This window comes from Electrona antarctica (assembly GCF_951216825.1).
Source record: "Electrona antarctica genome assembly, chromosome: 9".
Lineage (NCBI taxonomy): Eukaryota > Metazoa > Chordata > Actinopteri > Myctophiformes > Myctophidae > Electrona > Electrona antarctica.
In genome coordinates this window covers 57,023,446-57,048,500 of record NC_136790.1, presented here as the reverse complement: position 1 = coordinate 57,048,500, position 25,055 = coordinate 57,023,446, and the positions used below count along the sequence as shown (strand labels likewise).

Here is a 25,055-nt window from a genome sequence, read left to right as displayed (position 1 = left end):
CGTTGGTTTGGTTCATGTTCGGTGAATGCGAGCTGTTCTGGACAGAAAGCTTAACACACACAGTTGAAGTATTAAATGGAGTGGTATTCCCTCTAAAGCCTAAAGTCGCACTCGGCTGCACGCTGCGTCGCGCCTCAGCGTTGTTTGGTGCTGCGTCGCGCCGCTAGCAGCCGGGAATAACTCGCCCTCAACACTCACGGGTGCAACATGTGTTTGGTCCGACGCGCTAACAGCCCGACAGGCATTAGTCCGACCACCCTAAACAAAACCCAAACCCTAACCCTAGCCTCACAGGGAAGCCTTAACAGGCCACGCATGACGCATGTGTCTTAACCGGCCACGCATGTGTCTTAACCGGCCACGCATGTCTCTTAACAGGTCACGCATGTGTCTTAACCGGCCACGCATGTCTCTTAACAGGTCACGCATGTGTCTTAACCGGCCACGCATGGCTCTTAACAGGTCACGCATGTGTCTTAACCAGCCACGCATGTGTCTTAACCGGCCACGCATGTGTGGCACTGTTGCACGTCGGACCAAGGTATGCACCTCGACAATCACTTCCTCATTGAAATGAAAGAAACATAAAAAATGATTGACTGAAGAAATCGATATCCTGGTTGATATCCAGACATGACTCAGCAACTTCACAAAACGCACATTCAAAGAAAATTATTACAAAGAAAAAACTATGTAACAAAAACCAAACCTATGACTTTGTCCGTGTTGATTTTATTTCCCAAACTTTAGGCCTAAACGTGTTGTAGGGAACGAAAGACCTGGCAAAATATTACATTTTGTACATCATCGCAAACGGTCGGCCATTTTGAATGATACGGTTTCCACCAAGACACCACGTTTCAGGAATACCATACATACATACGCACGCACGCACGCACGCACGCACACGCACACGCACACACACACACACACACACACACACACACACACACAGGCCTGCAATTAACAAGTGTTAACAAGGAGACAAAATGTGTGTGTTGGGACAGATGTGGTGGTGGGGGGGGGGGGGGGTGAACGGAGGCATATCGGACGGACACATGTTGGGGTGAAAGGCATTCTGGGACTGACACACATGTTTTGGGGGTCGGGATTTGAACAGGGGGTTAGGGGTTCGGATTATGTGTGAATTGGGGGGGGGGGGACTGAAGGGGTGCTATGTTGGTCCCATGTGTGAATCGGGGAGGGGGGCCTGAGGGGGGGTGCTATGTTGGTCGGGTCCCATGTGTGAATCGGGGAGGAGGGGCTGAGGGGGGGTGCTATGTTGGTCCCATGTGTGAATCGGGGAGGGGCTGAGGTGGGGTGCTATGTTGGTCCCATGTGTGAATCGGAGGGGGGCCCGAGGCGGGGTGCTATGTTGGGCCCGTGTGTGAATCGGAGGGGGGCCGGGGCGGGGTGCTATGTTGGGCCCGTGTGTGAATCGGAGGGGGGCCCGAGGCGGGGTGCTATCGGGTCCGCGGGCGGACACACATGTTGGGCCGCCTGGCGGCCACGAAGCCGTGCTTGCAGTAGCACTTGAAGGAGCCCAGGGTGTTCACACAGCGGGCGTTCTTGCACGGGTTGATGCGGAGCCCTGGTTCTGCACACTCGTCAATATCTGCAAGCACAGGAAACTAGATTATTGAACTGGATACCCAGGACCTGAATGGAAAGTAGATTATTGAACTGGATACCCAGGACCTGAATGGAAAGTAGATTATTGAACTGGATACCCAGGACCTGAATGGAAAGTAGATTATTGATGTACTGTGTACATTTCTGTCTAATAAACAATAAACTATTCATTCAATCAATCAATCAATCACTCACCTGTACAGCGGGTGCGCGAGTGGTCCAGTCTGAATCCCGGGTTACACTCACACATCCTGCCCAGGTAGGACAGCACACAGCGCCCGTTGGTACAACTACACTCATCTGAGTCCTCTTCAGAGCTGTCCCCTGGAGAGATAGAGAGACACAGAGATACACAGAGAGAGAGAGAGAGACAGAGAGAGAGAGACAGAGAGACACAGAGAGAGACAGAGAGAGAGAGAGAGAGAGAGAGAGAGAGAGAGAGAGAGAGAGAGAGAGACACAGAGAGAGAGAGACAGAGAGAGAGAGACAGAGAGAGAGAGAGAGAGAGAGAGAGAGACAGAGAGAGAGAGACAGAGAGAGAGAGAGACAGAGAGAGAGACAGAGAGAGAGAGACAGAGAGAGAGAGAGAGAGAGAGAGAGAGAAAGGGCAGGAAACAGTTATCATATATTCAGCTCAATAAAGAACGAAAATACATCACATGGATTGTATCCCAGGACATCACTGGGACGTATCCTCAGTGATGTATCCCAAGGTCAACGGGGTTTCGGGTCTCGCAAACATCATACCCGTCACTCGGGTGACCCAGCCAGGGTGATCAAGTCCCGACTTACGTCCCAGTAGCTACCCTCGATCAGACCCACTAGGGAAAGACCAGGGCCACACAATCCGTTGGAACCACTCCGGAACTACTATGCCGGGACTGAGAGGTACAATTCTGGCATGTGGAGGGACTAGGCTCTGTGGGTTGCCTCCTGTCCGGGCCCCTCCTACGTCTCACAAAGACCTGTGCGTTGCACCAGACTCCCAGCACCAGGACCTGTGCGTTGTGCCAGACTCCCAGCACCAGACACTTCATTCAGGAGTGGTGGATTCTTGAGCTGCAATGGTTCTGCAGGCTCCACCTGGGCAACGGTAGCACTGCAGGCTCCACTTGCGGCTCGAATGGCCCTCCTAAAGGCCTCATCGAAGGTTTTTGGGCTTCCTCCTCATGAAGGATGCAGGCTGGGGCGCTAACCTATACTGCTCCCGGGGACATAGATATAGATATATAGATATACAGGACATAGAGCGCTATGCTCATAATCTAGACTCTGCAGTGGAGCCGTTGATTACAAAAACAATATGGGTTGTAGTTGGGTTATTTTAGGGTATAGGGGTTAGGGGTGTCACAGCCCCTGTAGCCTGGTCTATCAGGGTCTGCGCTGCATACTGTCTATGCTTCCCACAGGTTCTGAATTGCCAATCATTGCATTGGGAGCACCTGGCCAGTGTTCCCAGTGTGCTCTATAAAGGGCTGGGAGTTGGCTGGCCTCACTCTCTCTCTCTCCTTCCATGAGAGCAGCAGCATTATGTTTGCACCATTCAACACCCCACACTACACTCACCACACATCCACTGTCTGATTAAGACACTCCACCTTAGTACTGTAGTATTGTTTGATTCATATGTTGGTTTATATGGTAAATAAATATTGTTTTGTGCACTTTTAAACAGCCATGTGTCTTCCTCCTTTGTTATGGCCCAAGAACCAGGTCATAACAGGGGCCAGGGGTCATACCTGGGTTGTAGTTGGCGAAAGCAGCCAGGAGGTCCAGCTCTCCGTCTGACTCGGTGTCCAGGTGCATCTCACACAGACGGCTGAACAGGACTGGACATGAAGGACAGTTATTATTATTATTATTATTATTATTCTGGGTGCCTGCCATGCAATGGCAGAAACACAGGTTGAAATCTAAAACGCATACTTAATCGTAATAATTATAATTATCAATACGCGAAACTTCGACGTCTACGGCCGGCCGCACGGTTTGCCAAAGCCCCGCAATATATACATCAAAACGTGCGGCTCGGCCGGGAATGGTGTGCTTGTGCTTTTCTTTCCGATTCGTGTTACCGTGCCCACGTAATTCGCAATAAACTACGCGAAAATGCCCCATTCAAAGTCGATGGGGAGACGCGGGTAAAAACAGAAAACGACACGTTACTTTGGAGCCACATTGCTCGGGCATACTGTTACGTAGAAACACGATTTAAACGTCAAACAGCACACGAGGCCATCGACTTTGTGGTGGTTCAGACGGAATTCGAATACGTTGCACGGTTTGCCCGCTATGGCAGTTCAAAGTGTGTGTGGTCTGAGCAATATTCTCGACTCAGAGTGTCGCACGCCCAGAGAGAGAGCGGATCAGAGTGAGAAGCCAATGTGAAGACTATACCGAAATTCTCCGAACAAATCGTCCTCACGGCCAAAATATTCACTTTACACGCATGGGTTTCGGTAATTTTGTAGCCACACTCGTCCTCTTTCACCCAATGTCACAACCAAAGCCCAGATACATACAGTACGTGAACTACAGCCCTGAAAGCGACAGGTGTACCATCATAATGTGTCAAAAACTCCATGTTAACTGCCTGAATGAGTCAGCAATTTTTTCATCACAAGCACAATTCTTAACTCGCTCTTATAACCACGTTTTTTATCGTACCAATACCACGATCGCACACGGCGTACCTCAATGCCTCGGGTCACTCACGGGGAAAACAAAAATCGCATTCGACTTTTACTTTTTGCGATAGAGCAATTTGTTCGGACATACGATCTCTCATAGAGAGTCAGTGTGCTTTACCTTTCAATACTGTTTGCATTGCATAGACTAGCCCAGGTGAAAATTATACTTTGTTAATGATTCAAGGTCACCTGACCAACTCTCACACACGCGCGCACACACGCACATGCACGCACATGCAGACATGTGCACGCACACACACACATTGAAAGTCAATAGAGAAATTCGGGGAAACACGTAACTCTGTCATTTCTCAACCGTTTCGGACGCGGGGCGGCTCGCCAGAACCGGGCCGCCCCCCTGAGCGAAACCAAATGGACCCCTTAGCATGTTAGCATTAGCATGTTAGCATTAGCATGTTAGCATGTTAGCATTAGCATGTTAGCATGTTAGCATTAGCATATTAGCATGTTAGCATTAGCATGTTAGCATGTTAGCATTAGCATGTTAGCATGTTAGCATTAGCATGTTAGCATTAGCATGTTAGCATGTTAGCATTAGCATGTTAGCATTAGCATGTTAGCATTAGCATATTAGCATGTTACCATTAGCATGTTAGCATGTTAGCATTAGCATGTTAGCATGTTAGCATTAGCATGTTAGCATTAGCATATTAGCATGTTAGCATTAGCATGTTAGCATGTTAAAATTAGCATGTTAGCATTAGCATGTTAGCATGTTAGCATTAGCATGTTAGCATTAGCATATTAGCATGTTAGCATTCGCATGTTAGCATTAGCATGTTAGCATGTTAGCATTAGCATGTTAGCATGTTAGCATTAGCATGTTAGCATTAGCATGTTAGCATTAGCATATTAGCATGTTAGCATTAGTATATTAGCATTAGCATATTAGCATTAGCATTTTAGCATTTTAGCATGTTAGCATTAGCATGTTAGCATTAGCATGTTAGCATGTTAGCATTAGCATATTAGCATGTTAGCATTAGCATGTTAGCATTAGCATGTTAGCATTAACATATTAGCATGTTAGCATTAGCATGTTAACATGTTAGCATTAGCATGTTAGCATGTTAGCATGTTAGCTTTAGCATGTTAGCATTAGCATGTTAGCATTAGCATGTTAGCATTAGCATATTAGCATGTTAGCATTAGCATGTTAGCATGTTAGCATTAGCATGTTAGCATGTTAGCATTAGCATGTTAGCATTAGCATGTTAGCATTAGCATATTAGCATGTTAGCATTAGCATGTTAGCATGTTAAAATTAGCATGTTAGCATTAGCATGTTAGCATGTTAGCATTAGCATGTTAGCATTAGCATATTAGCATGTTAGCATTAGCATGTTAGCATGTTAGCATTAGCATGTTAGCATTAGCATGTTAGCATTAGCATGTTAGCATTAGCATGTTAGCATGTTCGCATTAGCGTGTTAGCATTAGCATGTTAGCATTAGCATGTTAGCATTAGCATGTTAGCATTAGCATATTAGCATATTAGCATGTTAGCATTAGCATATTAGCATTAGCATGTTAACATTAGCATTTTAGCATGTTAGCATTAGCATGTTAGCATTAGCATGTTAGTATTAGCATGTTAGCATTAGAATGTTGGTGGCAACGTAATGTGCAATAAACTTAGACAAAATACCCCATTGAAAGTCAACCAAATGGACCCTTACAGGGTCTGAGAGGCTAAATGTCATCAAATGGTGGTCCGTGGCTCAAATGCCGCACAGACTTGGCGAGCTGCAGGCACCCAGTCAAATTTCCTGAAATTTGTTTCTAGTTATAATATATTTTTACCACAAATAAAAGCATTAACCTGTTGTATGAATGAGTCGTCACCAAATTGATAGCTTGAGCACTAACCCGTGGCAGGTTAAAACTAACCTGTGTCAGGTTAAAACTAACCCGTGGCAGGTTAAAACTAACCTATGGCAGGTTAAAACTAACCTGTGTCAGGTTAAAACTAACCCGTGGCAGGTTAAAACTAACCTATGGCAGGTTAAAACTAACCTGTGTCAGGTTAAAACTAACCTATGGCAGGTTAAAACTAACCTGTGTCAGGTTAAAACTAACCTATGGCAGGTTAAAACTAACCTGTGTCAGGTTAAAACTACCCTGTGTCAGGTTAAAACTAACCTATGGCAGGTTAAAACTAACCTGTGTCAGGTTAAAACTAACCTATGGCAGGTTAAAACTAACCCGTGGCAGGTTAAAACTAACCCGTGGCAGGTTAAAACTAACCTGTGGCAGGTTAAAACTAACCCGTGGCTTCCTGTGAGGTTAGGCTTAAGGCTCATTCATAGTCTGGATTTTCGGTGGTCGGGTGACCACCACTCCGGTGGTGAGGTGACCACCGGAGCTGAAATAACGTTGAGCGGTGGTGAGTAAAAACAGAGAGAAGGGCTGGGGCGGTGGCGGTGGTTTGCTCTTCACCACGGCTCGTGACGTCATGTTGTAGTTCGGTGGTCACCTCAGTGACATCATGTTGTAGTTCGGTGGTCACCTCAGTGACATCATGTTGTAGTTCGGTGGTCACCTCAGTTACATCATGTTGTAGTTTGGTGGTCACCTCAGTGACATCATGTTGTAGTTCGGTGGTCACCTCAGTGACATTTGTAGTTCGGTGGTCACCTCAGTTACATGTTGTAGTTCGGTGGTCACCTCAGTGACATCATGTTGTCGTTTGGTGGTCACCTCACCACCGAAAATCCAGACTATGAATAATGCTTTAGGGTTTGGGTTTTTGGGGTAGTGTGTCGGACTCATGTCTGTAGGACTGTTAGTACGTCGGAGCAAACACATGCGCCCGGATAATTAGCTAAAGCTGTTAGTGTTTGAACTACAGCTGTTAGCGTTTGAACTACAACTGTTAGCGTTTGAGCTACAGCTGTTAGCGCTTGAGCTACAGCTGTTAGCGTAACTTTGAGCTACAGCTGTTAGCGTTTGAACTAAAACTGTTAGCGTTTGAGCTACAGCTGTTAGCGTTTGAGCTACAGCTGTTAGCGTTTGAACTACAACTGTTAGCGTTTGAACTACAGCTGTTAGCGTTTGAACTACAGCTGTTAGCGTTTGAGCTACAGCTGTTAGCGTTTGAACTACAACTGTTAGCGTTTGAGCTACAACTGTTAGCGTTTGAGCTACAGCTGTTAGCGTTTGAACTACAGCTGTTAGCGTTTGAGCTACAGCTGTTAGCGTTTGAACTAAAGCTGGGTACCGGAGTTCCTCTCGGGACAGGTGCGACACTCGGGTCCCCATCCTCGGCCGTAGTGGCAGCAGCACTCGGAGTACGTGACGACCAGGCCGTTACGAGGCAGACTGCAGATGGACAGGTCCTCGTCCACTTGGAGGAAACACACGTCCTTGTGCGCCGCCGTGCGATCTGCGACACAAAGAACAACGTTAAAGGCACGTCCTTATATGGCCGCGATCTGCGACACAAAGACAACGTTAATGTTAACACACGTGCGGTCAGTCTGCAGCCCAGCGGAGACACAAAGCAACATGCGTTATCAACGTTTAATGTGGACACGTTCTAAAGGTTTCGGTGGTGAGGTGACCACCGTTACGGTGGTCACCTCACCACCGAAACCTGCAGTATGAATGGGCCTTTAAATTATGATGCTCTCTAATGGTGCGTTCGCAGGGGCAGATGTAAAAGATGCAAAGATGCAAAGCTACACAGTGTATTTGTAGCTGTTGTATCTTTTGCAGCAGCTACAGAACAAACGTGGGATTTGCCTCGTAGCTTCATGTCGCTGCAGGCTTCCATCGACAATGAATGGTAGACTGTATCTTTGCATCTTCATGTCGCTGTGCTTCCATTGACAATGAATGGTAGACTGTATCTTTGTATCTTCATGTCGCTGTGCTTCCATTGACAGTGAATGGTGGACTGTATCTTTGCATCTTCATGTCGCTGTGCTTCCATTGACAGTGAATGGTAGACTGTATCTTTGCATCTTCATGTCGCTGGCTTCCATTGACAATGAATGGTAGACTGTATCTTTGTATCTTCATGTCGCTGTGCTTCCATTGACAGTGAATGGTAGACTGTATCTTTGCATCTTCATGTCGCTGGCTTCCATTGACAATGAATGGTAGACTGTATCTTTGTATCTTCATGTCGCTGTGCTTCCATTGACAGTGAATGGTAGACTGTATCTTTGCATCTTCATGTCGCTGTGCTTCCATTGACAGTGAATGGTAGACTGTATCTTTGCATCTTCATGTCGCTGTGCTTCCATTTACAGTGAATGGTAGACTGTATATTTGTATCTTCATGTCGCTGTGCTTCCATTGACAGTGAATGGTAGACTGTATCTTTGCATCTTCATGTCGCTGTGCTTCCATTGACAATGAATGGTAGACTGTATCTTTATATCTTCATGTCGCTGTGCTTCCATTGACAGTGAATGGTAGACTGTATCTTTGCATCTTCATGTCGCTGGCTTCCATTGACAATGAATGGTAGACTGTATCTTTGTATCTTCATGTCGCTGGCTTCCATTGACAATGAATGGTAGACTGTATCTTTGTATCTTCATGTCGCTGTGCTTCCATTGACAGTGAATGGTAGACTGTATCTTTGCATCTTCATGTCGCTGTGCTTCCATTGACAATGAATGGTAGACTGTATATTTGTATCTTCATGTCGCTGTGCTTCCATTGACAGTGAATGGTAGACTGTATCTTTGCATCTTTATGTCGCTGGCTTCCATTGACAATGAATGGTAGACTGTATCTTTGTATCTTCATGTCGCTGTGCTTCCATTGACAGTGAATGGTAGACTGTATCTTTGCATCTTCATGTCGCTGGCTTCCATTGACAATGAATGGTAGACTGTATTTTTGTATCTTCATGTCGCTGTGCTTCCATTGACAATGAATGGTTGACTGTATCTTTGCGTCTGTCCGTGTGAACACACCATAACCCTGCATGCGTCATGTCCGTTACATTAATGACCTCATGCATTCCAACCACGTTTAACCACTCAAACCCTCCAGTACCGTGTATAATTAATTATATATTGACCGGAGTCCCGCAGGGCTGCACACTAGGCACACCTCCTGTTTTACGCTCTACACTTAAAAAATATTTACCAAAGAAACGCCGGCATTGGCAAAGCCTGCTTCTATATCTGGGATTTTCACCGAATGTTCTCCCAAAAAAGAGGGACGCTGCCTGGGGTTCAAGTGGTTAAAACATCAGCTCATGCGTGCCCCTATTTTATTACTTTTATCCCTGTATTATTACTTTTATCCATATAGTATTACTTTTATCCATATTTTATACTACTTTTGACACATTTTGAAAACAAAGTCAAACATTCTGCACACTGAGTACTGCGAGTAGGGCAGGGCGATATGGTGATCGAAAAATATCTGACCTGCAGGGCGATAATATGGTCATAAATATCATAGGGACAATACAATGTCTCCACCATATGATGCCTTTTCAGAGATATCGTATTGTGATACAGTGAATGAACATTCTATGATTTGCAGTTATACCTTCATTTATACTATTGTAGAACGACATTTTCGTTCACCAAAGATAATTAAGTATTTTGGTCTAAATTGTCTGTTTGTCTCCTTTTTCTTTTAGTTTTTGTTACCTTGTACTTAACAGTACAACCACCGGTACTTAAGTAGTTAACTTAAGTACCACTGTGATATTATATTTCTCCATATCGCTCACCCCTAACTGCAAGTACAATCGGCTGCTTTAACTTTACAGTATTACTGTACAATATTTCTCGCTCTGGATTAAGAGCGTCTGCCAAACGGCTAACTTCTAACGCAGGGGTTCTCAACCCGTGGGTCGCGACCCCTCGGGGGGTCGCCAAATTATTTTAGGGGGTCCCCAAAATATAATAAAAAAAAAAAAAAAAAGATTTTTTTTAAATTTTATTTTCACGATTTTTCAAAAATAGCAGACCTACAAGTTCATAGCGCGCCACTCGGTGGCGCGCTATGAGCTTGTAGATCTGCTATTTTTCAATAGCTAAATTATAACAATGCTTAAAACACCAAAAGGGGTTCTCGCCCAAAATGGTTTAAGGTTATTGTAGCAGTCAATTCATATTGGGGGTCGGGAGGGGGCGGGGCGGGGGTCCCGAGACATTGCCAAAGCATTTCCGGGGGTCCCCGGCCAAAAACGTTGAGAACCCCTGTTCTAACGTATCGTGCTGCTGTGGTGATTCAGTACGCACCGTCGTAGACACACTGTTTGAGCGCAGCGCTGAAGGTGAGCGGCTGGTTGCAGATACAGTGAAAGGAGCCGGGCGTGTTCACACACTTGCCGTTCTTACAGTAGGACGGATCCTGGCATTCATTCACATCTGTGAAGATTTAACATTTATTTTATACACACCATAAGAAATGACTTATAACCACATGAACCCTGGGCAGGGGGGGGGGGGGGGGTCCCTCACTGTTCTGGTCTGGCCATGTCCACAGAACGGATTGTTTTAGAGCGACAGACAGAGCGCTTTGGATATCAATTCAATCATATATTTTTATCATATAGTGCCAAATCACAGCACATTGTCTCAAGACACCTTACACAGAGTAGCTGACATACTGTCTGTATGTGACCTAATTTGCCACAGCCAGAGTCATGGCTGCTGGACCCATTGTTGAAAAAGTAAAAGTATATATATATATAATAATAATAATAATAATATAAAAGGCAGAAATTAGTTAATAGCACAGTGAGACTCTAGACATACTAGAGTATGTCTGACAAAAGTTGCAGAGCTTAAACCGTTCATTCAAATGATTGATTTCTCTGCTTGAGTTTTTTTTTTAACTTGACTTCAGTTCTATATAAGCTGTAGTTTCAAAACTATTCACTCAATCTAATTAACCAATATCTCTTTATTTTGACATGATTTTCTGCTTTCATATGAAATGAAAAAACTAAAAATGCCGACATTTTAAATGAGTAGAAGCTGTACCCTGAGCATGCCTCTGCTCAGTGACTGTGGAGGAAAAGTTACGGAAAAGTTGATGAGCAAAAAAAAATGAGTGCACATAAAGACACATAAAGACAGAATGCTGAAGAGCCGTGCTCTGCGCTAGGATGAGGAGCGCGTCAGAAATACATGGCAGAAAAGCTTGTGGCATAAAGAATAAAAATAAAAAGCTTCCTATGGACATGACCCTATTACATATAATACGCGAACATCCGGTGAAAGTCGATTGAACGTTCTGCGAAAATAGCCTAAGTACCACAAGCTACACAAAATAACTATGTATGGTATTCTGGCAATTTTAGCTTTTTGACCAACGCATTCCCACTCCCTAGTTAGTTGTCATATACTGACACCTGGTCAAAACCAACCGGTTTGATTGATTGATTGATTGATTGAAATATGTATTAACAGTTTGCAGAATTACAGTACATTTCAAGCACGACTCAATACAAAGAGTGGACGACCCAATAAAGCATTACACTTGTTTACAAGAGGGTCCACCTTGTTCAATTCATCGGTACGTACAGTATGTGTGTCGCTGCTGGGGTTCCATGTTGACTGACGAGAAGGGATAATGATTCATTATTCTCTGTCTAACGGTGTGTGTGTGTGTGTGTGTGTGTGTGTGTGTGTGTGTGTGTGTGTGTGTGTGTGTGTGTGTGTGTGTGTGTGTGTGTGTGTGTGTGTGTGTGAACTCCACAAGCAGCAGGCACCGCACCGCTCACCACGAGCACCTCACTGGGGTCCCAATCGCTTGTTCATGTTTTGATCAAGCTGGTTATGGCCTTGAAAACTCATGTATCAGGAGACCACCATGCAATTTACCATCAAAGGTTTTTTACTTTTTTATCCTTTGTACATGCTGTGTTATTTTTATGCTATGTTGATGAATTGCATACATAGGACCACAATGGAATCAAATCCTTATAGCCTTAATGTCTGACCGTACCTCACATTTATGACTAATAAAGTATCAAATCCAATGTGCGTCACATCCCACACCAGCCTGATCGCTGCAAACAAAGCCACGCAAATACGGGTTCCCAGTGCGTTTGTTGACCCACAATGCAACGGGGCGGGCTCCTGACCAAGCATCAGTATTCCACAATGCAACAGGGCCCTGACCAAGCATCAGTATCCCACAATGCAACGGGGCTCCTGACCAAGCATCAGTACATGATGAGATAGGAGTGAGAACATGATAAATAATACAATATAATGCACTGTACACTATAGGGTTTAAGTGGTTAAAGATAATAACGTATATACTTTAGGGTTTAAGTGGTTAAAGATAATAACGTATATACTTTAGGGTTTAAGTGGTTAAAGATAATAACGTATATACTTTAGGGTTTAAGTGGTTAAAGATAATAACATATATACTTTAGGGTTTAAGTTGTTAAAGGCCAGTTTACGTCATCATACAGCTGTGCCACTTACATTATAACTGCTAGTGGCTAAGCATTTATATTTTACTCATGATCAAAGCTTCCGTTGCTCCAGACTGTATGACGGAAGCATTTATATTTTACTCATGATCAGAGCTTCCGTTGCTCCAGACTGTATGACGGAAGCATTTATATTTGACTCATGATCAGAGCTTCCGTTGCTCCAGACTGTATGACGGAAGCATTTATATTTGACTCATGATCAGAGCTTCCGTTGCTCCAGACTGTACGACGTAAGCATTTATATTTGACTCATGATCAGAGCTTCCGTTGCTCCAGACTGTATGACGGAAGCATTTATATTTCACTCATGATCAGAGCTTCCGTTGCTCCAGACTGTAGGACGGAAGCATTTATATTTCACTCATGATAAGAGTTTCCGTTGCTCCAGACTGTACGACGGAAGCATTTATATTTCACTCATGATCAGAGCTTCCGTTGCTCCAGACTGTATGACGGAAGCATTTATATTTCACTCATGATCAATGCTTCCGTTGCTCCAGACTGTATGACGGAAGCATTTATATTTGACTCATGATCAGAGCTTCCGTTGCTCCAGACTGTATGACGGAAGCATTTATATTTGACTCATGATCAGAGCTTCCGTTGCTCCAGACTGTATGACGGAAGCATTTATATTTGACTCATGATCAGAGCTTCCGTTGCTCCAGACTGTATGACGGAAGCATTTATATTTCACTCATCAGAGCTTCCGTTGCTCCAGACTGTACGACGTAAGCATTTATATTTGACTCATGATCAGAGCTTCCGTTGCTCCAGACTGTATGACGGAAGCATTTATATTTCACTCATGATCAGAGCTTCCGTTGCTCCAGACTGTAGGACGGAAGCATTTATATTTCACTCATGATAAGAGTTTCCGTTGCTCCAGACTGTACGACGGAAGCATTTATATTTCACTCATGATCAGAGCTTCCGTTGCTCCAGACTGTATGACGGAAGCATTTATATTTCACTCATGATCAATGCTTCCGTTGCTCCAGACTGTATGACGGAAGCATTTATATTTGACTCATGATCAGAGCTTCCGTTGCTCCAGACTGTATGACGGAAGCATTTATATTTCACTCATCAGAGCTTCCGTTGCTCCAGACTGTATGACGGAAGCATTTATATTTCACTCATGATCAGAGCTTCCGTTGCTCCAGACTGTATGACGGAAGCATTTATATTTGACTCATGATCAGAGCTTCCGTTGCTCCAGACTGTATGACGGAAGCATTTATATTTGACTCATGATCAGAGCTTCCGTTGCTCCAGACTGTATGATGGAAGCATTTATATTTGACTCATGATCAGAGCTTCCGTTGCTCCAGACTGTATGACGGAAGCATTTATATTTGACTCATGATCAGAGCTTCCGTTGCTCCAGACTGTATGACGGAAGCATTTATATTTGACTCGTGATCAGAGCTTCCGTTGCTCCAGACTGTATGACGGAAGCATAATATTTCACTCATGATCAGAGCTTCCGTTCCTCCAGACTGTATGACGGAAGCATTTATATTTCACTCATGATCAGAGCTTCAGTTGCTCCAGACTGTATGACAGAAGCATTTATATTTTACTCATGATCAGAGCTTCCGTTGCTCCAGACTGTATGACGGAAGCATTTGAACATTGTGAGAGGCAACAGTCTGGCAACACGAGACTACCCTCCCCCCACAGGGTGGCCCTCTCCCCCCCACCTGCGCCCCCCACTCACCCGCCTGCTCCTCGGGCGTCACACAGCTGTTCCGGTCGGTGGCGAGGGTCCAGGGAGGAGAGCAGATGCAGTAGTAGGACCCCGGGGTGTCCACACAGTGCCCGTTCTTACAGTTGGCCTGGTCCTGGCACTCGTTGACCCCTGCCCGGTGATACAGGTCAAAGGTCAGTGATACAGGTCAGAGGTCACAGAGAAACACTTTACACCTGCCCGGGGATACAGGTCACATTTATTTAAAGATGTTTACGCCGCGGACAAAGCCAACTCGACTTGTGACAAAAACATGACAAAAACACAATGTTTTGGACCGATCAAATAATTAGAAAGAAGAAAAAAAGGCAGGATACAACACTTTTTGTTTTGTTTTTGTTCTAATGTGAATGTCAATTATCTAATGTGATCCTGGGCTCTACACACCCTCCGCCAACCTGGGGAGAGCAACGGAGTTGAACTCATGCTTCCTTCATGCCTGAGTGTCCAGGTTGCTCCACCTGACAGGGGGGAGTTTCCCTGGTTGGACGTAGCACGTGGAAGGAACACGTTATTCCAACCAGTTCCTTTCCCCTCCATCAGGCGCCCCGGCTGACCAGGGGGAGGCAGTTTAGAGACTAGGATTACTGCATGTTTTTTGTGAGGGTACCTACCCTAGGGGGCACGGGGAGAACATGCAAGCTCCACACAGAAAGGCCCTTTCGCCAACCCCGCCTCGGGTATGGGCACTGATGACGCGGAGGAGGAAGCACGCCTCCAGCACCCACTGCGCCCCGAGCGGGAATCGAACCCAGGACCTTCTAGCTGTGAGGTGACAGCACTACCAACTGTGCCACCATGCCCCCTTGTTTTTGTTCTTATAAATGATTTGATCGGCCCAAAATATTGTGTTTTATCACAACTCCAGTTGGCTTTATCCGCAGCATAAACGTCTTTCAATAAATACTTTTTGAAAAGTCTATGAGGAAAATGAACGGGGGTCTCGTCGTCATGAAAGGGATCACATGGTCAGATGGATGGTTGGATGGATGGATGGATGTAAGGATGAATGGATGGATGGATGTAAGGATGGATGGATGGATGGATGTAAGGATGGATGTAAGGATGGATGGATGGATGGATGTAAGGATGGATGGATGGATGTAAGGATGGATGGATGTAAGGATGGATGTAAGGATGGATGGATGGATGGATGTAAGGATGGATGTAAGGATGGATGGATGGATGTAAGGATGGATGGATGTAAGGATGGATGTAAGGATGGATGGATGTGTCACCTGTGACGGAGGTGATGAGGCATTTCTTCTTGTTGGCGTCAGGGGTCCAGGGAGAGTTACAGTTACAGTAGAAAGACCCCCTGGTGTTCACACACACACCGTTGGAGCAGAGCGACTCGTCATGGCACTCGTTCACATCTGGACAGAGAGAGAGAGAGAGAGAGAGAGAGAGAGAGCAATGTTAATTATTTTTTCCCCGCCGCTAGGGGGGCGTCATATCCGTCATATCCCAGGTCCGTATACGTACCCCAATGTATACTCCGTCTATCTATATAATGGTTGATGCCTACGGAAGCTTTTAAACATTGGTGTGGTTGCCATAGCAACGCCCCACCGTTCCAACTATGGGATTGCAAATATAATCACGGTGTAAAGAAGTTGAAAGGAGGATTTTCAAACCTCCATAAGTCGGACTCCAGGATCTCTGTCCTTGGTGGATTTTCTGCCATCCACATTTCGGATTTAATTTGTGCCTTTGTACCGCGACGCTGCTGCCATGTTAAAGCTTCTGACGAGAGGTAAGGAGTGTGTGCGTGTTCCAATGATACTAGCAGTGGCGTGCACAGATAGACACTAGGGGGTGCTAGAGCACCCCCTGCCCTTTTGGCAATGTGCCCTTTTGAAAAAAAAAGAAAAAAAAACTTTTTCTTTCTTCTTTTTTTTTGATTTTTCAAAAATAGCAGACCTACAAGTTCATAGCGCGCCACTCGGTGGCGCGCTATGAGCTTGTAGATCTGCTATTTTTCAATAGCTAAAGCATAACATAATGCTAACATCAAAAGGGGTTCCCGCCCAAAATGGATTAAGGCAACCGGCCAGTTCCACGCGCTGCACAAGGTGCCCTTTTTTAACTTGAGCACCTGCCCCTCTAAATGTCTGTGCACGCCACTGATGATACTAGAGTGTGTGTAGCGAGTGTGTGTGGGGGGGGCAAACTCAGACTCTTAAAGTAAACGCGTATGGTGGCACCTTGAACTGGGATTTATGCTAACAGCTAGCCGCAATAAATGAGTTCATCATTTCTGCTTTCTACCTCTGGTCCGCCCTGAGGCAGGACTCCATGAATGAGTTAATGACACTCATTCACATCTAGAAGACAGAGAACAGCATCACTGTGTGTGTGTGTGTGTGTGTGTGTGTGTGTGTGTGTGTGTGTGTGTGTGTGCGTGCGTGCGTGCGTGCGTGCGTGCGTGCGTGCGTGCGTGCGTGCGTGCGTGCTGCAGTACCTATACACTCCAGCAGGTTGCTGTCGTAGTAGAATCCTTGCTGACAGTAACACTCGTATCCAGGCTGAGTGTTCATACAGCGACCCTCCTTACAGATCTCATTGGAGAACAGCACGCACTCGTCTATGTCTGGAAGGACAGACCCCAGACCAGTTAATACACAGCACGCACTCGTCTATGTCTGGAAGGACAGACCCCAGACCAGTTAATACACAGCACGCACTCATCTATGTCTGGAAGGACAGACCCCAGACCAGTTAATACACAGCACGCACTCGTCCATGTCTGGAACACAGACCCCAGACCAGTTAGTACACAGCACGCACTCATCTATGTCTGGAAGGACAGACCCCAGACCAGTTAGTACACAGCACGCACTCATCTATGTCTGGAAGGACAAACCCCAGACCAGTTAGTACCAAGGGGGCAGTGAGGCTATTCAACGTTGAAGCTCTGGGTCCTAGTGGTAGGAGGAGGGACTACAGGCGGACCCGTGGATTCATGACCGGGAAACCCCGTGCAGCTGGGCTTTAACGTTGAGCGCTCGGTTGCCCTACGTCACTCAGGACCTCAAAGTTGAGGTCCGGGGAGGGACTTCCGGCAGTCTTCCGGGTGCTTCAAAACGCCACTGAGCAACTTCCACTGACATGAATAGCTGGAGGAGCGGAGCTTCGCGCCAGTTCAGTCTCTATTATATATATACTCTATGGTTAGTACACAGCACGCACTCATCTATGTCTGGAAGGACAGACCCCAGACCAGTTAGTACCCTCCTTACAGATCTCATTGGAGAACAGAACGCACTCGTCTATGTCTGGAAGGACAAACCCCATCAAGTGGTTTAACGTTGTTTAACATTGTTTAATACAATCAGATAGGACTTTTCTGATTGGATGTATAGGCTGTCAATCAGATTTTCAATCAGACACAGACACCTTTCTGTGTGGATGAATGGACTGTCGAGGCCATAAAGTCGTTTTTTGCCACTCAGTAGGCGTTCCTGCATAACTTCCGGGTATGATGATGATGTCATGCACATACTCTCTATAGAATCAAATACGTACCTCTGTGCAGAGATATTATCGATGTAGAGATAAGCTACGTACCTCTGGGCAGAGATATTATCGATGTAGAGATAAGCTACATACCTCTGTTCAGAGATATTATCGATGTAGAGATAAGCTACATACCTCTGTGCAGAGATATTATTGATGTAGAGATAAGCTCTGTGCAGAGATATTATTGATGTAGAGATAAGCTACATACCTCTGTGCAGAGATATTATCGTTGTAGAGATAAGCTACATACCTCTGTGCAGAGATATTATTGATGTAGAGATATTATCGGTGTAGAGATAAGCTACGTACCTCTGTGCAGAGATATTATCGGTGTAGAGATAAGCTACATACCTCTGTGCAGAGATATTATCGGTGTAGAGATAAGCTACATACCTCTGTGCAGAGATATTATTGATGTAGAGATAAGCTACATACCTCTGTGCAGAGATATTATTGATGTAGAGATAAGCTCTGTGCAGAGATATTATTGATGTAGAGATAAGCTACATACCTCTGTGCAGAGATATTATCGTTGTAGAGATAAGCTACATACCTCTGTGCAGAGATATTATTGATGTAGAGATATTATCGGTGTAGAGATAAGCTACGTACCTCTGTGCAGAGATATTATCGGTGTAGAGATAAGCTACATACCTCTGTGCAGAGATATTATCGGTGTAGAGATAAGCTACATACCTCTGTGCAGAGATATTATCGGTGTAGAGATAAGCTACATACCTCTGTGCAGAGATAATCCGTATTCGGTGGTTCCCTCCTCGTGGTAGAAGCCCCGCCCCACAGGACACAGGGAGTGGAACTCAGCTGGACACAAAACACAAGAAGCACCAGTTGAATGATGTTGTAGGCCTAAAATAATAATGATGTTGTATAATAATAATGATGTTGTAGCGCGTCGCAGATTAGAAGAAAATAAACACTTTGTGTTTTGTTTTTCTTCTTTCTAATTATTTTGATCTGCCAAAAACATTGTGTTTATTTTCATGATTTGTCTTTGTCCGCAGCGTAAACGTCATAAAATAAATACTTGTTGAAAAGCCTATGGGGGAAATGAATGGGGAATTATTTCCTGGGCCACTGGTCGTTCTGAAAGGGGGCGGGGCTGCAACGCTCTATGGAGTTATATATAAACTAGAGAGAGGACCATTCTCAGAGGGAAGGAAGGAAAGCACTGGAGCAAACTGGAACAGTTAAATCCCTTAATGAACAGGGTGCAGGTAAAAACGACAACGTTCCGTAACTATAACATCTTCGTCAGGTCACCAGTTGAACGGTGTTGGCCCGAACCCTAGAGTATACTGTAGAACCCCCTTCCCAGCCGCTCTGGGAGGGCCATATTTCAGTATGTACAGTATGGCATCAGAAGCAAATATCTGGGCCCTTGTAATGTATTTGATAAATGTGCACTCAAACAAAGTCATCAAAATTGTGTGTGTGTGTTAGGGCATTCACTTCTAGTAATTTTTACTAGTTGACTAGTTGCCTAGTTTACTAGTCGACTAGTCGACTAGTTGTTTAACTACCTATTATGTAAAAAAAAAACTGACTATAATGACTATAATCTACCTGATCTTGAGGCCTACAAAATCGGGGAAAAAATAAAAAAAATAACTTTTTTTTCCTCTTTCTTATCAACTAGTCAACTAGTACCAGCAAGGTCGACTAGAGGATTTACTAGTCGACTAGTAAACTAGTCGACTAGTTGCTTAATGCCCTAGTGTGTGTGTGTGTGTGTGTGTGTGTGTGTGTGTGTGTGTGTGTGTGTGTGTGTGTGTGTGTGTGTGTGTGTGTGTGTGTGTGTGTGTTTGTTTGTGTGTGTGTGTGTGATGGACCGTACAACTATGGTAGACGGGACAGGGGTATATTTCACAGTGGTCTCCCCAGCCCACGCCGATGGAGCAGCAACATTCCTGCTTGGTGACGTTGGTCGCCAGAACGCTGTCGCAGAACACGGTGTCGTCCAGGTTCAGGTAGCACTCCTTCTTATCCTCCATCTCTAGCGCCACCACTGGGGGAGACAGCGTATCGCAGGCAGGCAGACAAGACAGACAGACAGACAGACAGACAGACAGACAGACAGACAGACAGACAGACAGACAGACAGACAGACAGACAGACAGACAGACAGACAGACAGACAGTTAGATAGACCCAGAGATCCTCTGGGTGTTCTGAGCATGAGTGACCAGTAGGGGGCACCAAATGACCACACCTGCCAACATTAGAGAGTGGAAAAAATAGTCTACTAGTGGAATTTAGTTTAACTCCGTTATAAAAGGGTTAAATTGTCAAACAAATATAAAACATATGTTTATATCTGTCAAAAGCAAAGGCGTGTATTTAATTAAAGCAAGGAAACATATATAAATACCCCCCCGGGTCATAAAACGTTCATGACCAGACAGGGCTAGGCCTACTAAAAGCAGAGGCATAGATTTGACCCTGGCTGTGACTGACTGATATTGTGTTGAACAAGTACTGATAATAACCAGAGCGAAACCAGGCAAAGGAAACGTTTTAACAACCCCCCCCCCCCCTGTAGATTTCCGTCCTACACAAACATTGAATTCCCATTGATTGACAATGAATTTTACGTCACAGTGTCTGAGCAAACAGGCACAGCGTCTGTTTCACGTCGTGATGATGTATGATGATAAGAGCGCCCCTCACTTCACAGGGGTGTGATGTTTTAAAAAGTATTATTTAAGTTTCTTCAGAAAACTTGGGTCAGGATTTCGAAGGCGTTTTTTTTTAGAATCGGCCTCAGTCCTAAAAACGTGATAATGTCCAATTCAGTGACTGATAGAATGGGGTGAGTAAGTACAGTAAGTACAGTACGTGTCAGAGATGACATACAGTATGTAACAGTAACAGTAAATGCGTGTCAGAGACACTGTCAGGGTGAGGTGCAGTAATTAAATGTGTGTCAGAGGCAGACTTACTTTCACAGGTGTGTTTGTCCTCAGACAGCATGAAGCCGTGGTTACACTCACACACGTATGAACCCGGTCGGTTCTCACATGTTCCATAAGGCTGACACAGACCCCTGTCCACCGAACACTCGTCTATGTCTGAGAGAGAGAGAGAGAGAGAGAGAGACACTGAACTTCGCATTGTGACGTGGTGTGAGCTTGTAGATCAGCCATTTTCAAAAAAACATTAGTTTAGACTGTTCCTCATTTTGCTGGGGGACCACAGGAACCCCCTCAAGGACCCCTGGGGGACCCCGGACACCACATTGAGAACCAGTGTCCTATAAAGTTAACCCTGTGTGTGTCAGTACTGTAGTTAACCCTGTGTGTGCCAGAGACTGACCGTGACATCTCCGTCCTCCCACCAGCGTGTATCCCTTCTGGCATTCACATCGGTACGAGCCCATGCTGTTGAAACAGCGCCCCCTCTGGCAGTTGGAAGGCCTCTCGCACTCGTTGATGTCTGAAAACACAAGAGTTACGACCCTCTTTTAGCACAGAGCACTGGCTGTTCACAATGACACACTGTGCACTGTAGGGGGCGCCGTTGAACCTTTATTTATGCTGAAATACAATCTGCGGGATCCAGTGGATTTGTGAATGAACCACTTAACACACACACCGCCGTTGGCGTAGATTTACGTCAAGTCTAATCTAACGTACATTTACACCATCGGTGTTCCTGTCTTGATCTCCTTCCTCCCTCAACCCCCCTCTTCTTCTTCCCTTAATTTTTGAGGAGTGCTAACCCCTTCCTATGTCCAGCTTTGAGGGTTTGCGTAAACACAAACATTGAAGACAAAAGTGAGGACGCACATCGTGTTGGCCAGAATGAGATGATGTATGATGATAAGAGCGCCACTCACTTCACACGGGTGTGATTTCTGAGGGGTGCCAGCCCCTCCTATACACAGGTTTAATGTTTGTCTTTAGTTCAATGTTTGTTTTGTAAACGCCATTGAACATGTACGTCATAATGTGCCTCATTACGTCATATTGTCTCTGTATTGTTAATGGTGTTTAATGTTTGTGTTTGCACCGTTTGTTTTACATCACCATTACATCACCTAATCAACATGAGTTAGACTTTAATATATTAGCGCCCCTCAATTCACACGGGTGTGACTTTTAGTGTGTATTCACAATCTCTGTCTGACACAAATGGAGAATTTTACCTCAGTACATGTGTCTGAGAAAATAGACATAGTGTCTATTTTACATCACGATGATGTACGATGATAAGAGCGCCCCTCACTTCACACAGGTGTGATTTGTTTCTATGGAAATAACGATACGATGGAACGATGGCACCAAAACACATGTAACCCAAGTGTTTACCTTGTAAACCTGAAGTAACAATACAGATGAGTCTGAGTTTCATGGGATTAGCTCATACTTGGGCTAGATTTAGAAATATTGTTCAAAATTATCTTTATAGGCAATCTATATAAAAAGTTAAAATGAAAGCGATGGTTGTGTTTATAAACATATTACAGATTTCCTTTGCAGAAGATAAAAGTGATGTCGTTCAGCTCAGAGGAGACAGAAACAGATGTTTCCTTATCTGAGGGAAGCTGAAACATGTGTTTCTGTCTCCTACCGCAATGAATGAAACATGTGTTTCTGTCTCCTACCACCAGCCGATCTAAGCTCACAACGTGTCGATGTAGAATTCTAGTTCGGCCAGTTGAACGATTTTAAAACGTTTTTCACCGGTGGAAAATAGTGCCCTGTTCATAATTAATTCATAAGCAGATTATTGGGAATTTCACTGCATTCTTTGGGCTTTAAAAAAGCTGTTTAGCCACAATGTTTAGATACCTGATGGAATTATGATGAAAAGAACAACAACAAAAACAATGAAAACGGTTTTGAAACCTCCAAATCTCAACAATGACAGCAACGTCTAGCCCATTCTGGGCGGGAATCCCTTTTGGTGTTATGCTTTAGCTATTGAAAAATAGCAGATCTACAAGCTCGTAGCGCGGCACCGAGTGCCACGCTACGAGCTTGTAGATCTGCTATTTTTGAAAAATCGCGAAAATGTGGCGCAAATCTTTGAATATATATTCTTTCAGAGCTAACGTTTTCAACTCAAATCTTCTGGTGGGGGGAGGGGGGGGTCCCTGGAACAACATATTTTCAGATGGGGGTCGGCGGCCAAATACAGATAATTCTGTGGCTCCTTAACATGAAATAGTTTGAGAACCACTGACATAGAAACATAGGTTTTTCAGAAAACTGTCAGGATTTAGAAGACATTTTGTAGAATCGAGCTCAGGTCTAAATGGGCTAGACAGAGAGACAGAGAACAGTCACATCCGTCACTGTCAATCCACAGAGAACACGTTGTCACATGGTCCCTGTCAGTCCATATATAGACAGAGAACAGACAGTGACGATGTGACGTGCTCTGTCAGTCTAGTCCATACGTGGCCAACTGGCGGCCCGGGGGCCATATGCAGCCCCCACCTTCACTGTGACTTCCTTCCTGTGTGACCATATATGAATTGCATTTTTAATGAATTATAATGAATTGCATTTTTATAGCGCTTTTCCAAGTGCTCAAAGCGCTTTACAATGGTTCATTCATTCATACATTGGGAGGTGAAGCGGCGAACAGTCGACACCAGCGTCCTCACTTCCCACATTCACACACCAATGGTGGCAAGCTCACACCGACCGACTCATTGGAGGCAGTGTGGGGTTCAGTGTCTTGCCCAAGGACACTTCGACATGTAGACAGGAGGAGCCGGGATTCGAACCTCCGACCCATGGATCATTGGACGACCTGCTCTACCTCCTGAGCCACAGCCGCCCCGACGTACCTTCACAGTGACTTCCTTCCTGTGTGCGTTGGTAACCAGGGTAACACTGACACTGGAAGGAGCCCTCGGTGTTCACACAGTGACCGTTAGCACATAGCCTAGCATCCTCACACTCATCTATATCTGAGAGAGAGAGAGACATAGACAATACATTATGGACCAGAGAGAGAGAGAGAGAGACACAGTGACCGTTAGCACATAGCCTAGCATCCTCACACTCATCTATATCTGAGAGAGAGAGAGACATAGACAATACATTATGGACCAGAGAGAGAGAGAGAGAGACACAGTGACCGTTAGCACATAGCCTAGCATCCTCACACTCATCTATATCTGAGAGAGAGACATAGACAATACATTATGGACCAGAGAGAGAGAGAGAGAGACACAGTGACCGTTAGCACATAGCCTAGCGTCCTCACACTCATCTATATCTGAGAGAGAGACATAGACAATACATTATGGACCAGAGAGAGAGAGAGAGAGAGAGACACAGTGACCGTTAGCACATAGCCTAGCGTCCTCACACTCATCTATATCTGAGAGAGAGACATAGACAATACATTATGGACCAGAGAGAGAGAGAGAGAGACACAGTGACCGTTAGCACATAGCCTAGCATCCTCACACTCATCTATATCTGAGAGAGAGAGAGACATAGACAATACATTATGGACCAGAGAGAGAGAGAGAGAGACACAGTGACCGTTAGCACATAGCCTAGCATCCTCACACTCATCTATATCTGAGAGAGAGACATAGACAATACATTATGGACCAGAGAGAGAGAGAGAGACACAGTGACCGTTAGCACATAGCCTAGCATCCTCACACTCATCTATATCTGAGAGAGAGAGAGACATAGACAAAACATTATGGACCAGAGAGAGAGAGAGACACAGTGACCGTTAGCACATAGCCTAGCATCCTCACACTCATCTATATCTGAGAGAGAGAGAGACATAGACAAAACATTATGGACCAGAGAGAGAGAGAGAGAGACACAGTGACCGTTAGCACATAGCCTAGCATCCTCACACTCATCTATATCTGAGAGAGACATAGACAATACATTATGGACCAGAGAGAGAGAGAGAGAGACACAGTGACCGTTAGCACATAGCCTAGCATCCTCACACTCATCTATATCTGAGAGAGAGAGAGACATAGACAATACATTATGGAC

General features: G+C 44.9%; 1 protein-coding gene across 6 annotated transcripts in view; it reads right to left on the bottom strand.

Moving 5' to 3' along the window:
• Nucleotides 1-245: 245 nt before the first annotated feature.
• The window catches only part of ltbp3 (latent transforming growth factor beta binding protein 3), a 126,188-nt gene continuing 101,378 nt past the window's right edge, over nucleotides 246-25,055 (bottom strand). For 4 of the 6 annotated variants that reach the window (XM_079510479.1, XM_079510482.1, XM_079510481.1 and 1 more), the window contains exons 18-30: nucleotides 23,870-23,992; nucleotides 21,385-21,504; nucleotides 21,012-21,140; nucleotides 19,908-20,078; nucleotides 18,791-18,874; nucleotides 16,995-17,123; nucleotides 15,769-15,906; nucleotides 14,501-14,641; nucleotides 10,562-10,690; nucleotides 7,564-7,728; nucleotides 3,372-3,461; nucleotides 1,828-1,956; nucleotides 247-1,615 (exon numbers count right to left, since the gene is read on the bottom strand). In XM_079510479.1, the coding sequence (XP_079366605.1) occupies nucleotides 1,464-1,615; nucleotides 1,828-1,956; nucleotides 3,372-3,461; nucleotides 7,564-7,728; nucleotides 10,562-10,690; nucleotides 14,501-14,641; nucleotides 15,769-15,906; nucleotides 16,995-17,123; nucleotides 18,791-18,874; nucleotides 19,908-20,078; nucleotides 21,012-21,140; nucleotides 21,385-21,504; nucleotides 23,870-23,992 (1,700 nt within the window). In that variant the 3' untranslated portion in view covers nucleotides 247-1,463. Of the gene's footprint in view, nucleotides 1,616-1,827; nucleotides 1,957-3,371; nucleotides 3,462-7,563; nucleotides 7,729-10,561; nucleotides 10,691-14,500; nucleotides 14,642-15,768; nucleotides 15,907-16,994; nucleotides 17,124-18,790; nucleotides 18,875-19,907; nucleotides 20,079-21,011; nucleotides 21,141-21,384; nucleotides 21,505-23,869; nucleotides 23,993-25,055 lie in introns of all 6 variants that reach the window. The other 2 variants (XM_079510480.1, XM_079510483.1) reach the window with 2 other exon arrangements.